This window comes from Tamandua tetradactyla, chromosome 3, assembly GCF_023851605.1.
Source record: "Tamandua tetradactyla isolate mTamTet1 chromosome 3, mTamTet1.pri, whole genome shotgun sequence".
Classification (NCBI taxonomy): domain Eukaryota; kingdom Metazoa; phylum Chordata; class Mammalia; order Pilosa; family Myrmecophagidae; genus Tamandua; species Tamandua tetradactyla.
In genome coordinates this window covers 113,001,759-113,018,156 of record NC_135329.1, presented here as the reverse complement: position 1 = coordinate 113,018,156, position 16,398 = coordinate 113,001,759, and the positions used below count along the sequence as shown (strand labels likewise).

The following is a 16,398-nucleotide window of genomic DNA, read 5'->3' as shown; positions in this document are numbered from 1 at the left end:
ATGTTTGCTTTGTTATTTTCCTGTACTGCTTTCAACATTGCTCTGAGGTTTGAGAATTTTGCTCACCACTGCCCCAGATTTTTCTCCTGTTCAGTGGCTTGTGGCATATAAACATGGTAAATATATATTTTTCTCTTGCCTTCAGATCCAGCCTCATTACCTTATGTTTCTAAAAACTAAATGGCATCGGCTATTTATCTGCCAGTGATCCTATGCTATCCAAAAACACTCAATTTTATTTCACCCTGTGTCATGCTTATGGATAAGCTATAAAACGTGATACCACTTACTGGCCCCATCTATTATGTACCAGCTTTAGGGATTAAATTGTTCTTTTTTCTGGATGAGGCCTGTTTGCTATTAAAAAAAACAAAATTACGCTCTGCATGGAATAAACATGGCTGCTCTTTTAAAAGTATATGAATTATGGATTTTGAAACATATGAAAAATGGATCCCTTGATTTGAATGTTGTCTTGCCAGCATCATGGAATATTTTCTGTACTTACATAGGATGCAAATGCAAGTGAAAAAACTTTAACACTTAAATTGATCCCATGAAATCCTCCAATGGAGGTGATTTCTTTTACACAGCTTGGGGTGCATCACCTGAAGTTCCAGTTTGATCTCCAGGTGGCTCAGTTAGCCTCACCCTGAGCTTTATTAACTTCTCAGAAATTGAACCTACAAATAGACAGTGGCTGCCAAGTCACATGATCAGAGCCATAAGCATGTTTCTATCTGAAGAGTGTACCTTCCATCTGATTGTTTCTTTCTCATTTACTCAGTCAAGTTCACATGCTCTTTAGGTCTCACCTCGATTCTTACCATCAACTTTGTTTCCTGCTCCCAGGCTCTTTCCTTGGCAGTCAATCTTATATACCCCTGAGATTAATATTCCTAAATCAAAACTCTGATTCTAAAATTACATCACTCTCCTCATTAAAAGTCTTCTGTGAAATCCCACTGATAAAAGATGAAGCTGAAATCATAAGGATTATCTCTTTTCCAACTATCAGAAAAAAAAAAAAAAAAGTTTTGTCCGGATATTTCAGTAGGGAAATAAAGACTACCATCAGGGTCTCTCTTTCATTTTGAGGCATAGTTGCTGCACTTGTCTCTAAGTTCCCCTTTACAAATTGCTATCAGTAGCCTGGTAGACACTTCCAGGGCAAAACGCCAAAGAGCTTTACTGAAGGTCTTTACTTGGATATGGCATCAATTAATAACAAAATACACAATTATATAATTATATGATATAATGGCAATTATAGTGTATTTTATGATTTATGAATAATTATATAAGTAAATTATAAGTTTTACATTAATTATACTTATAGAATATTAAAAGCAATTTAAGTAAGGTTTGTGATCACATTCCCAAACATTGAATGAAAATATTTTCATACCGTGTATTAAATCCCAGTCTATTGATTAAGTTTGGGAGGCAACAGGAAGATAGGAAAGATAGAGCAAAAATTCTGAATTGTATTTCACAGCTATCTATTCTAAACTCTTCCAGTTTTTTTCTGAAATCTACAGCTGGGAATTTTCTCCAAAGCATTGTGAGAGGATGTAGATATCCAATTGTATTTATGTTAAAATCCCTTCTTTGGATTTGCTTTGGATTGGGCTTGCTTTCAAATGCTCAATTTTAACACAGATGGGGGGTAGATAGGACTGATCTTTTATTTTCTTGGTGTGAAAAACGTTGTTGGGGGAAGGATCCTACCCCGAGTTCTTTATAAACTTATCGTGACATAGCAGAAACTGGAAGCCAAGTCCCCAGACTGATGTGCTCTTCCCACTGCACCTTCTGCAGGATGAATGAATGTCTAATAGATAATAAAATGTAGGGACAATCTATAAGGCAAAAACAACTGTATTAGACATTAGTGCTTCCCTTACTCTATTTTAATGTCATGCCTTTTCAGATACTGTGAGTAATTCTCTAAAGTGAAACCAGCTTTACTCGAAACCTAATGCATAAATGAATGCGAGGAATCATCCTTCTGCATTTATTCTAGCTATAAGCTTTGAAAAATGAAAGAGAAAATTGGTAAAAGCTCAGATTTATTTTAAACCACCTCTTTTAATACAAGGAAGTGGATAAGAGCAAAAATACCAATAGTTTTCCTTTTGGCTTAAAAAGCTATTTTCCAAGATGTTATTAAATTATCTTTGCATTAATAAACTTGAGTAGTTCTTAAACATTTTAACCTAAGACATATTCAGATCAGGAAGAACAATCAAATTATGTTTAAATGTAATGCATACCCATGGAAAATATTACATGGATATGTTTAATATACATGACTGCCAGAAAACTCCATCCAAAATGAGAAAAGTAATGGAAGTAGCGATAAATTTATTGAGAGGTTTACTTTACATTTAGGGACAGGCACTATTCCCATGAGCTGTAGTTTAATATATTAAAAAAATATTCTCAGATCCAGGAAATTTGGCCATGATATTTGTTGATATCAGTAGTGGGGGAGAAGGACAGACTTTCGTCTTCTTGATTCATTTTCTTTTTTTCTGCCTTTCAAGCAGACAATTGATATATTCTTAATTAGCCATAATCCATTAATTGATGGTGCTAGCCCACCTAAAACATGTAATCTACAGGTGAGCCAGGTGCATGTACATGGGTTGAAATATATTTTTTTAATTTTATATTAAAAGAAACAGAACAACTAGAGGCCTATTCAATGTCTAGCTCTTAGAAAAGGTAAACTTTTAGAGTAGAAATTATTCAGCTTTTTAAATGAATAATCATTTACTATCTTCTACCTTGTAATGAAAGGACCAAGGAAATCGATAAGTTCTCATGTTTGTTTCCCTTTCCCCTCTATTAACAAAGGGAACAGAGTTGACATCCTGGAACTCATCTTGGAGTACAGGACATGTGCTATGACAAAATTGCCTAAAATTTCTTATGAAAATGATATATATTTTTTAAACTGAAGGAGTGCAACTCTAGTCTTAGCAGTAACAATTTAATTGGCTAAAAGGAGTCTGGTCTCTGGTTTAATAAGTATGAAACAGTATGGGGTATAGTTTCTGTCCTTACGTTTTCTTTGGGGAGACAAAACCAATCCACATGACACAACTAAAGAACATTTAAGTGTTAAATGAAATGGTATGGAATTAATTACAGTGCTTTGGGACTATGATATATTTAATAAGAGGGTAGCTCCTTGGAGGTCAGAGAATATTTTAGAGATGTGTCATCTATCTGTTGGATAGCCCCCTTTCCCCAAACTTTTGAAAATATTCAACCCAGCCTTATGGACGAAGGAAGGAAATACACCTAAGCAAAAATTTTTCTTCAACTTTGAAATTGAAACATTATTTATTGTTTTAAATTACTTTACAGCCATATTTCAGTTGAATTTCCTACTGAACAGCTTTTTAAATGCTTTTCCCAGTGTGGAAAGAAAAGAAGGTGACAGAAACACTGCTTCTGTTAAATGCTGCCTGACAATACTGCCATCCTCTAACATGGTTTTATTTAGTTATTACAACTATCTCTCTGTAAATGACATTTAGGATTATTTAAGATTATGTTGTAATCCTTTTAATCCTTAGTGCTTTAAATTTCAGGCTAAACACCAAAGAGCAAACTAGCACTTAGCAGGAATGTTTAAAACATGTGATTTGAACATAAATCTTTTTATTCACTCTTTCCCTGATGAAGAACTAGTGTTGCTTTTTAGTTAACTAAGAAAACTCACACCGCAGCTCGTTATAAATCAGTAGGTTGCTATATGTTTTCCCAAGCTACATCAAACTTGCTGTGGTCCTTGACAATTATACTAAATGCTGAATTAAAGAAATGTCAGCAGTGATGAACATTTACTAATTTAACTTAGAATTTGTACAACGTTTTGTAAAATACAAACTGTGCGTGTGTATGTGAAGCAATGACCACTCAATTTTCTCAAGTCAAGCAATTAGGTGTGTGCACATACATACATTATATAAACACAAATATATACCTTTAACATTATGAATTATCTATATATACTTTATTAGAGAAGTTAACAACTTAAAATACGGTATTTATTATGATATAGTACCAATTAGGCCAAAGACACTTTGTTATAAATTAGGCAGTTGTGCCTGAAAATAGCCAATGAGCACCATTTTACTTTATTGAGTACTGAACCTTAGTAATTAATGTTGTCACTGTTATGTTGCCACCAATTGGAATAAGATTGAATCCATATCAAGAATTTGATAGGCCTTTGATTGTGATGGGAACTTGGCCTTAATACAGAGAGAAAATGAATAAGTCAAATATCCAAACTGTGTGTATTCAAAAAAAGGAAATCCTTCCATTTTTTGTGATACGAATGTGTGCTTCTGCGTCTTTCAAGCATATCTCAGGCCTGCAATTTTTTTTTTGTTTGTTTTATTACTCATTTAGTTTGACTTCTCTAGAGATATCATAATTATGTGGCATATAATTGCTAATCCATCAACTTTTAAAAGACAGATTTCAAGTTTTAAATTATTTCTAATTTTGTGCTTCTTTGATTTTTCTTCAACCAAAAATTTCAATAGTCATTTACTATCTGTAATCTATAATTCATAGACTGAGATTGAACACCAAGCCTAATTCAAACTTGGAAATCTACAGCTATTTCGGATGTACTACATCAGCTGAAGCTATGATTTTTTTTTTTTTTCAGTCACGGAAGAAACACTTCATTATTCTGTAGGTAATGGAATCTTTGCACACACACACTCACATATCCAACAATGCCTTAATACCGTGTTTTGAGATATAATCATGTTTATTCTGATCATTTGAGATTTAGATCAGCTAATATGTCTAATCAAATATTGATGCAAGTCATCTAGATTTAGCTCAATGACAAATCCTTGCCGATGCCTTTTTGCTAACAGAACAATAAAAGCTATTTATACTGTTCCTCTCCGAGGCTTCCTCTCACAGTCTGTATCTCTGGATACATTTTAGTAAATGTTACCTAAGGTCCTGTGTTTAGGTGTGAAAGATTTTAGCATGATGAGAAAACCAAATGAGTAACCTCAAAAAGAATGAAGCGGGAAATTAAGCTTGAATCTTTCTTTAGCTCTGCATATACAACATCCTTATAATCACCTCTCGTTTCACTAAACTAGAGCTTCCAGACCATAAGAAAGAGGGTATATAAGAAGACTGAGCCAACGGACTTCTCACTTAACATTACAAACTAAGAGCCGGCAAGAGTTTCACCTCCAAAATGCCACTATAAGTGGGAATAGTTTTTAATATCTTCGGAACTATCTACATAGAGAAACATGACGAACAAGGGGAAAATTATCATAGGAGGTGGTTAGTTACGTTCAAAGAACGTTGAGCTGATACATATCATTGACATGTGGTTTCAATATATATCTACGTATATTATGTTCCTAGTCATGTAAAAATATAAATAAGTTTTTTTCTTTACCATTTACAGCCCTGTAGAAGTCATACATACTTGACCATCATCCTCATTGGCAGGCTAACTCAACTCCTTTAAAGTTAACAGAAGAAACTTTCAAGGCTGGCTTAGCCAATTTTCAAGAGTTTCTATTGTTTGCGAATTATGTATATGCCAAATTTTAACGTCTTTTTTTTCTCACAAATTTAGTGATTAGGATGTTACCCATATAATACATGAAATACATGATGAGGTTAAATACTTAGTTTCCCCAACACAGTTCAGATCTAATCTTGTTGTTCATCTAGATTGTCATAGAGACTAGGTTTATAGCCTCTAAATTTGTCATTTATGGCAGAAAAACAAAAGAGTAAGAAATTGAAAAACAAAATATACACATTGGCCCACAGCTCCTCACTTTAAAACAAAATTTATTTTTCCTTTCTTCAACCTGTAAAGCTATACGTTTGGTTTTAGACCTTTAATTTATGGGAAAATATTTTTCATTTTTTCTCCCTCCCTCCCTCCCTTCTTCCTTTTTTTCTTTCATCTTCTCATTTTTGGTAAAAAAAATCTGTATCATATAAAAATGGATACCTAAATAAAATGAAACTAGAAGCAGGAAATAAATTATTCCAGAAGATGATAGAAGGATTTTACTTTGTTTTGTTTTGTTTTTTAATTCTAATAGATTCAAATTATTTGGATACTTGCATTAGCATCTGGAGAAAGAAGACCAAACTGACAACCAGTTGTTTCTTCTCTCCATTCCCCAAGAAGAGTACAGATAAGAAGTGTCACTTACCTGTGCATTTGTAAGACCAATATGTTAATTTCAGCAATGTATTCAAGGACAGAGAATTGATTTTTAAAGGGCCCAAATGCTCTTAACATATATTTAATTTTAAAAATTAGAATAATTTACCCCCCTTGGCTACTAAATGATATAAATTTTAATAATAGGTATAGAATTATTGGTTACTTTGGAAACATAAAGGTAAATTAAATATCATATAAAAGTAGGAAATTGTTACTTCACCATCTAAAATTATTCATCAGCAAAGAGATTTGATCAACATAGGGTATAAAATATAAAATTTTCCCATTTCCTCTCTTTCAAGGATTTTATATGGTTCTTTCCCTTCAATGGAATATGATGAAAATTATTAATTGCAGTTATGTTTTCTAAAACTGAAATTAAGGAATCTGAAAAGAGCCAATTTTTATAGAGGTCCAACTTTCTCTATTCCCTAAGTCACAATGGTAAGTACACAAATTTACCATTGTCTGGAAGGTAGGAGAAGTAATAAATGGAAATAATTGTCGAAAATTAGTGAATCTTTTTTTTTTTCAAAATTAGTGAATCTTAATTTGTATGTTTGTGGAAGTTCCATATTATATGTACTCATATCAATATTCTAGGTTTGAACCCAAAAGAGCTATCAAATTGCAAAATTCATTGACATTTGTGTGTAAAATTAATCAACACAACACGTATTTTGTGTTTAGATGGTAACCAGTCACCAGGGAAAATGACAAAACAAACCTAAGATTCAACAACTAAGAGGAGTCAGTCTTGTGTAATGGCCTTCAGATAACTAGTTCATACATATGAAAACATCACAAGATAATCTCTTGATTACCCAAGAGAGTTCAGATGTAGAAGAGGTAGGAATAAATTGAATATATGAAACACTCTTACCTGAAAGACATTCTTTCTGCTTGATTTCTCTTTGGCCCATTCAATATGCGCTCCACACAAATCCACACTTTCCGGTTTGTACCCAGTTTTCTGTAAACAGAAAGGAAATGAAAGTGAAAGGCATAACAATGGAGATGCATGTCAGAGTTCATTAACAACTAAGTTTATTTATGATGTAAAAAACGGTCATTTTTTTTCCCTTGGGAAGCCTAGTTTGTAGCCATTTCTACTTGAGATTTTATATTTTTAACTATCCATAACTAGAAGCCTATTTTTAAAAGCTCATTAATTGAAGACAACAAGAGAAATTAATAATAAAATGTTGATGTTTTGAAATAATATGCTTACTGGTCCTAAAAAAAGCAAAGGTTTTCAATCGTTACTCAGTGATATTATTATAATGTCAATGTAAGATAGAAGCATTTAAGTCTCTTTATTAGATCTTATTATATTTAAATACTTATTACATCTAAAAGTAAAAGGAGAATCTGATAAATCATAGTATAATGAAAAAAGACTGTTGCAGAGTTTTAGCTTTTCGCCTTTTGTAGAGTTGCTTACAATCTGGCTACATTGTCTAGAAAATTCAGCAGGTGGATTAATTATCTCAAAGCACCCTTACAGGTTTGTGTTTCAGATGTTAAAAAATTCAATATACATTCATTAAATGCAACTGTTTTCTTTTTAGCAGTTTACTTTCAGAACTTAAAGATTATACATACACATATATGTATAATTTTATTGAACAAATTCAATTTAGATGAAGTAGATGATGTGTGCTTCCTTTTACACAGTTATAATAGGGTATTACTTAAAAATTATTTGTATTTCATTAATTCATAATAAAAAATTTATAGGGGTGCCATCTTTATTCGCTTCGTAACATTTTCATTTGTTTCAAGTGAACCACACATATATAACTTTAAATTCACATAACTCTAAGTATTAAACAAATCTTACCAGTTTTGGAAATTTCTTTACAATTTTTCAAAAAGGTTAGGCCATGATTTGAATTACAACAACTTTAGATTACTAAAGACAAAATCTTTCAGGATTATTCTCATTCATTTTCTGTTGAATGTTTAAAAATTGCAGATATAGGAAGCTTATAACATTTTGGATAATATATTTAACAGTTTGAACTTTAGATTAAAACATGAAATTTAAGAAGACTGGTACAGATGTTAAACGAAAGGATCTGTTCACAATTGCTATCTCATAGCCATTATACCCAATGCTATCAGTTTAGATAGAGATTAGTTTTCAGTAGAAGCCAGAAATCTGAGTTTTTTAAAAAATATATATACATTTTAGGAAGGAAGAAATAAAACTGTCACTATCTGCAGCTGATACATCCATGTTAGAAATTCCATGAAATCTACAAAATCTTTTAGAAAAAAATGTGTTTACCAAGGATGAGGGATACCAGGTCAACACATAAAAATCATGTTTTATACACTAGTGATGTCCAAATGGAAACCAAAATTAAAAAAATACAATCTAAAATAGTTTCAGAAAATGAAATAGTATAATTCTAACAAAACCTATGTACATGAAAACTATAAGATGCTGACAAAAGAAATCAAAGATGATCTAAATTTATGGAGTGATACACTATGTTCATGGGTTGGAAAACTCAATATAGTAAAGATCAATTCTCTCCAAATCGATCTATAAAAAAATTTAAGGAAGAAGAGAAGATGGCGGCTTAGTAAGACACGCGGGTCTTAGTTCCTCCTCCAGAACAGCAACTAAAGAAACAGAAACAATACGAAACAGCTCCCAGAGCCACGACAGAGACCAAAAAGACAGCGTACCCCATTCTGGAATGGCAGAACGGGCAGGAAGAATCCGCTGCGGTGAGATACCCGAGGGGTGCGCGTTTTCCCGGCCAGGGCGGCTGGCAACTGGGGTCCCCGCCACGCACGTGGCTCCCTGGTCTGACTGGGAACGTTGGATAGCGGGGCCCTCCTGCCACGCTTGGTGTCTCGGGCCAGCTGGGCAATTTGGACTGGCACTGCCCCAAGCCGCGGCGGCTGGCGACCCCCCCTCCACGCGCGGTTTCCCAGGCCGACTGCGAGATTCAGATTGGCAAGTTAAAGGAGCCACAGCATCTTTTACTGGTGGGACCCGCAGACAGATGAGCACCATGAGCGCCACCTACTGAGCAGGAAAAGAAAAACAGAGCCCAGAGATTTCACAGAAAAACCTTTCAACCAGCCGGGTCCCACACCCAGGGAAATCTGATCAAATGCCCAGACACCAGCAGAAAATAATGGATGACGCTCGGAAAATCGAAGATATGGCCCAGTCAAAGGAACAAACCAATAGTTCAAATGAGATACAGGAGCTGAGACAACTAATGCTGAATATACGAACAGAAATGGAAAAACTCCTCAAAAACCAAATCAATAAATTGAGGGAGGACATGAAGAAGACATGGGCTGAACAAAAAGAAGAAATAGAAAATCTGAAAAAACAAATCACAGAACTTATGGGAGTGAAGGACAAAGAAGAAAAAATGGAAAAAACAATGGATACCTACAATGGTAGATCTAAAGAGACAGAAGCTACAATTAGTGAACTGGAGGATGGAACATCTGAATTCCAAAAACAAACAGAAACTATAGGGAAAAGAATGGAAAAACTTGAGCAGGGGATCAGGGAACTGAATGACAATATGAAGCGCACAAATATACGTGTTGTGGGTGTCCCAGAAGGAGAAGAGAAGGGAAAAGGAGGAGAAAAACTAATGGAAGAAATTATCACTGAAAATTTCCCAACTCTTATGAAAGACCTAAATTTACAGATCCAAGAAGTGCAGCGCACCCCAAAGAGAATAGACCCAAATAGGTGTTCTCCAAGACACTTACTAGTTAGAATGTCAGAGGTCAAAGAGAAAGAGAGAATCTTGAAAGCAGCAAGAGAAAAACAATCTGTCACATACAAGGGAAACCCAATAAGAGTATGTGTAGATTTCTCAGCAGAAACCATGGAAGCTAGAAGACAGTGGGATGATATATTTAAATTACTAAAAGAGAAAAACTGCCAACCAAGACTTCTATATCCAGCAAAATTGTCCTTCAGAAATGAAGGAGAAATTAAAACATTTATAGACAAAAAGTCACTGAGAGAATTTGTGACCAAGAGACCAGCTCTGCAAGAAATACTAAAGGGAGCACTAGAGTCAGATACAAAAAGACAGAAGGGAGAGGTATGGAGTAAAGTGTAGAAAGAAGGAAAATCAGATATGATATATATAATACAAAAGCCAAAATGGTAGAGGAAAATATTATCCAAACAGTAATAACACTAAAAGTTAATGGACTGAATTTCCCAATCAAAAGACATAGACTGGCAGAATGGATTACGACCCAGCAATACCACTGCTAGGTATCTACTCAAAGGACTTAAGGGCAAAGACACAGACGGACATTTGCACACCAGTGTTTATAGCAGCATTATCTACAATTGCAAAGAGATGGAAACAGCCAAAATGTCCATCAACAGACGAGTGGCTAAACAAACTGTGGCGTATACCTACGATGGAATATTATGCAGCTTTAAGACAGACTAAACTTATGAAGCATGTAATAACATGGATGGACCTAGAGAATATTATGCTGAGTGAGTCTAGCCAAAAACTAAAGGACAAATACTGTATGGTCCCACTGATGTGAACCGACATTCGAGAATCAGCTTGGAATATATCACTGGTAACAGAGACCAGCAGGAGTTAGAAACAGGGTAAGATAATGGGTAATTGGAGCTGAAGGGATACAGACTGTGCAACAGGACTAGATACAAAAACTCAAAAATGGACAGCACAATAATACCTAAGTGTAATGTAACTATGTTGGAACACTGAATGAAGCTGCACCTGAAATATAGTTTTTTGTTTGTAAAAAAAAAATTAAAATATATATATGTGTATTAAATTGTGAAATTTTTAATGTTTGGTGACTCCTTAAATTTATTTTTGGAAATACTGTACAAGCCAAGTCTAACTTTCCTACAGGGTAATTTCAGTTGGCAGATTGGCAGTTGTCTCCCTTCCCCTGGTGTTATTTAGAAGTACACTTATAGGAAACTGATGAAAAGAAGCCATGCACCATACAGATACTTTGATCAGAGAAATATTTTTATTGGGAGTATTGTTGGTCAGGGTTCCCCAGAGAAACCAAACCAATAGCAACTGGCTCACACAACTATGGGGATGAACAAATCTGAATTCTGTAGGGCAGGTCACGAGCTGGGAGGTCTAAAGAAGGTTTTGATGAATTCCCCCAGGAGATGCTGGCTGAAGTAGAGTTAGAAATTCTTTCTGACTGCTGAAACCATCAGTTCCCTCTTTCAGGTCTCCAACTGTCCAGATGACACTTCTCTCATTGGTGAAGGCAATCTTCTTTGTTGATTGTAGATGTAATCAGCCATGGATGCAATTGACTGACTACTTAAATTCACCAAATACCCTCATAATAACAATCAAGACCAGTGATTGCTTGACTGAACAACTAGGCAAGTTGACACATGAACTTAACCTTCACTCTGGTTCACCTACACTCTGCTATCCAAGTGATAACTCCTGTGGAAGATCTCAAAGCATGATGAAAATGTTCAGTGTCAAGTGGTTTATGCTATTAAAAAAAGACAGCCTGCTTCTTCAACAATTAATTAAATTATGGGATACTCAGAACCAACAAAACAAGAGTTGTAACAAAAGGAATTCTCTCCAATATAATGCAATCAGGGATCAAATGGTAGAATTATTTTACATAAGAAGCACTTTGCAGATGTCAAACACTTCTCTAAGTGCTTTATAACTACTAGGTCTTTTAATTCTCACAACAATTGAATGAGGTAGGTACTATTATTTATGCCATATTACAGGTAAGAAAACATGCCAGAATGGTTAGGTAAACTTTCCCAGGAGGAGCCAGGATTTAGACGCAAGCAGTGTGAATCCAGTCTCATACTTAACCACTATCCAGTCCTTGAAAATTGAATATGCATTATGATCATTCTCATGTAAGAATTTGGTAAAAGATATAACTTTCTCTCTAGACTTCAGTCTAGACACATTAATCTTGTTTCTGTCCTTCTTCTCTGTTAAACCTGATCTTGCCTTTGGGCCTTTTCACCACCTGCTACCTGGAATACCTCCCAATCTTCACATAGCCAGCTCCTCCTTATCCCAGTCAGTTCCCAGCTTCTGTCATCTTGTGAGAGGTCTATTTGACCATGCTAAATAAAGAAGCTGCACTCCAACACTCCTAGTTACACTTCACCTCATTGTTTTAACTTCGTCATAGCCTTTCTCATAACTGAAATTAACATGCATATTTTTACATGTTGACTGTTTGGTTTTTCTCCAAGTAGAATTAGGTTTCCTGAGTTAGGGCCTTGTCTGCATTTTCTACCTCTGTGTTACCCAATACATAAAACAGCCTGGCACATAGTTGTTTTTCAATGAATATTTGCTGAATTCATAAATGAATGTACCTAAAAGAAATTAGCTTTTGTGGTTTGAAAACAAGGTTTGGGTGTCTTAAAATTTCAAATTTTATGGCAATTAAGATTCATAGATCTTTTTTTTAATAGTTAAGGAGGTGTTAGTTTTCAATTTGGGAAAATGATAAACAAATTAATGTTCTTATATATGGACTGAATCTGGGATTTCACTGAATCATTCAATAAGCATTTATTCCTTACCTATTCTGCACTAATGTGCTACCCACTGTTCTAGGTAGGCACTGGAACTCCAAAAATAAGGAGTGTTATTAGTCAGGGATCTCTAGATAAACAGAAATCACAGGAGGCATCTGTAAATATGAGATTTTATAAAAGTATCTCATAAAACTGTGGGGATGCATGAGTCTAAATTCCATAGGGCAGGCTGCTGCTAGTAACTCACATGAAGGTCATTGAGGAACTCTCTGGGAGAGGCTAATTGGCTGAAGAAGTGAGTTCTCTCTTCTCCCTTTAAAGTCTTCCATTGATTGGGTTAAATCCAGCTGATTGGATTCACTCATTATCAAAGACACTCACTTAGTTGAATGTGATGTAATCATCCATAGATGCAGTCAACTGACTGATGATTTAATAAATCAGGCTTCTGTTTTATTAACCAGCCAGGAAATGTCTTTACAGCAGCAGTTATGCCAGTGCTTGCTTGACCAGACAACTGGGCACCATCATCTGGACAAGTTGTCACCTGAACATAACCATCACAAGGAAGATATTCTTCTTTAAGAATCCCACATTAGGCTTAGACTATCTATAGACTCTATATCGTATAGATCTACAGGAGACCCAAGGGTCAAAGGCATCTAAGCTTTCACAATCTTCTCACCATCTAGCTGTGCTGATCTGCTAATGACACCGCTCTTACTAGTGTCGTGTCCTAAATTCCACAACACTTCCTCAAGTCTGTCAGGACTTTGGTACCTGGCTTGGGCTTATGTGGCTGTGAACAGCACCCATCACCTCATTACTTCACAACGCTCCTTCACAGGAGCTCACTCTCCAGGACCACGCTCCATCTCTTGCTCTTCACGTTCTCCTCACTTCCCTTCCTCGCCACTTCTGCCATCTTCATTCTGCTTCTCATCTGAAAAAATCTGACTTTCTGGACACAACTTCTAAGTTTTCATTACTCTCACTCTGTTGTCTTGTTTGCTTTGGAAGTTATGGAAATTATCAGAACCTCTACCTGTGTGCATCTGCTGGTCCTCCAAACCCTGGATTCATTTTCTTTCATGTCCAAGCCTGTGTCCCTGATTCAGTCACTCCAACTTTATCTATCATCTATCTATCTATCTATCTATCTATCTATCTATCTATCTATCACCTATCATCTATCTGTCTATCGATCGATCAATTGATCTATCTATTCATCTATCTAGCTACCTACCTACCTACCTACCTACCTATCTACCTATCTACCTATCATCTATTTAACTCTCTTCCTCAGTGACACCTCTCTCATTTACTTATCCTTCTTCTACAATCTTCCTCATATTCCCTAATTCTGGAGAAATAACTTTTGACTACTCAGAGTGGGAACATTATAAATAATGGCTACCTTCTTCAGCTGTGCCTTTGACTCTGCTAAGAAGATTGTTTTATATGTTCCTAGTCATGTTCTTTCTTCCGCATGGCATCTTTCTCACAAAGCTTTACTCAGTACAAGGAGGCCCCTTCCAATGCCTTACTCCTACTTCACAGAAGACTCCTGTGCCTCAATGCTTGTAGTTCTTGTTGTGGACACAATTGCATCCCCAGAATGATATGTTGAAGTCCTATGTTCCAGTATTTCAGAATGTAACCTTATCTAAAAATAAAGCCATTACAGACATAATCAGGCAAGTTAAAATGAGGTCATACTGAATAGAGTGGGCTTTTACTCTAGTAAGACCTATGCCTTATATGGAGAGAAGAGACAAAAATAGACCCACAGTGTGAGGATGCTGTGTGATGACTGAGGCAGGGTTTGAGAGTTATGCTGCCACACACACCACGACTGCTGGCAAACCACAATGAGGTGGGAAGAGGCAAAGAAGGACTCTCTCCTCTAGGATTCAAAGGGAAGCATAGTCCTGTAACAACTTGATTTCAGACACCACCCCCCTCCCAGAACTGTGAGACAATACATTTCTGATTGTATTGTCTGTTTTAATCCTTCCTGTTTGTGGTCCTTGGGTTCAGCAACCCTAGGAAACTAAGACACTTCCTACCTCTATATTAATTCTATGTAATCAAAATGAACAAGTAGTAACGTTTATCAAAAACTTCCTATATGCCTCACATTCTGAAAACTTAACATCTATTTCTCATTTATTCCTTATGACAACCTTGTGAATATATTGCCACTGCCTTCAATTTAATTGTGAAGTAATTTAAGAAGGGAATGGTCACATGCCTTAAATACACACACTAAATAAGTGACTGAGCTGAGAACTGAATTCACTTTCTTCTGTGTGAATTGAATTCACTTTCTTCATTGTCTATTTCCTCCTCGTAAGGGTCAACATTTCCCACTTTCTCCTCTGGATCCATGACTCTGATCCACCTTCTACTGAATCCCCATGCCTGGGCATGACAGTGGCCACTAAGCATTCAAATGTCCTGACCTCATCAGCATATCATACAGTGCACAAACAACTCATAAGGCATGTCCTGCATTGCCTCAAAGGAAAATAGACTCCTCCTGTCCAAGGCTTTCTCCTCTCTGGTACCCAATTCCATCCAGACTTGTTCCTAATTTCCTGAGTGGTCTTTCTTTTGTTTGCCAGAGCTGCTATCACAATTACCACTAACTGGTTTGGGCTTAATGACAGGAATTTGTTAGTTCACAGTTTTGATGCTAGATTTCCAAAATCAATATATCAGCAAGGTTTACTTTTGCCCAGAGTCTGGAATTCTGATGCTGACTGCCAGCAATACTTGGGGTTTCTTGGCTTCCATCTCTGCCTCCTGCCACATGGTGACGTCTCTCTCCTTGTGTCTGCTCTTCCAGTTTCCATAACTTCCATCTCTTGTGTGTAGCTTTCTCTCACTTCTGGCTTCCAATTTCTTTTCTTTACAAGGCCTCCAGTAATATGGATTAAGACCCACCCTCATTCAGTTGGGCTACACTTTAATTAAAAATAACATCTTCAAGAAGTTTTATTTACAATGGGTTCACACCCACATGAATGAGAATTAAGATTAAGAAACATGCCTAAACTGATTGGGATACATAATCAGTACTTAATCTACCAGTGGTCCCTTCTCTTTCACCTTTAAAATCCCCACTCTTAAACAGATCCTATCCTTCAATCTGTAACTATATAAGTCATTTCTGGGAAAGAAAGAAAGATAAACAGAGAGAGAGAGGGAAGAAGGGAGAAGGGAGGGAGAGAGAAAGAGAGAGACAGACAGAGGGAGAAAGAGAGTGAGAGAAAGAAGAAGGAAGGGAGGAAGGAAAGCAGGTAGGTAGGTAGGTAGGAAGGAAGGAAGGAAGGAAGGAAAAGCATCAACCCTACAACATCAGCATTCCTCAATAGTACCTATTTCCTTTTCATCATTGCCACGGTTATTTTTTAGTTTTTATTTCTAAATATTTTATTGATAAATCTTATCGTACAAACATTCCATACATGGTGTACAATCAGTGGCTCACAATATCACCACACAGCGGTGCACTCATCACCATGATCACTCCTCAGAATACCTGCATTACTCCAGAAAAAGAAATAAAAAAGAAAAGACTCATACATAC

At 35.9% G+C, this 16,398-nt stretch overlaps 1 protein-coding gene across 2 annotated transcripts in view; it reads right to left on the bottom strand.

Annotated features, from left to right (window-relative positions):
* ARHGAP15 (Rho GTPase activating protein 15) overlaps positions 1-16,398 on the bottom strand; it is a 612,447-nt gene that overhangs the window by 466,855 nt on the left and 129,194 nt on the right. For both annotated transcript variants that reach the window (XM_077153695.1, XM_077153696.1), the window contains exon 6: positions 7,137-7,226. In XM_077153695.1, coding sequence (XP_077009810.1) covers positions 7,137-7,226 — 90 coding nt within the window. The remainder of the gene's footprint in view (positions 1-7,136; positions 7,227-16,398) is intronic.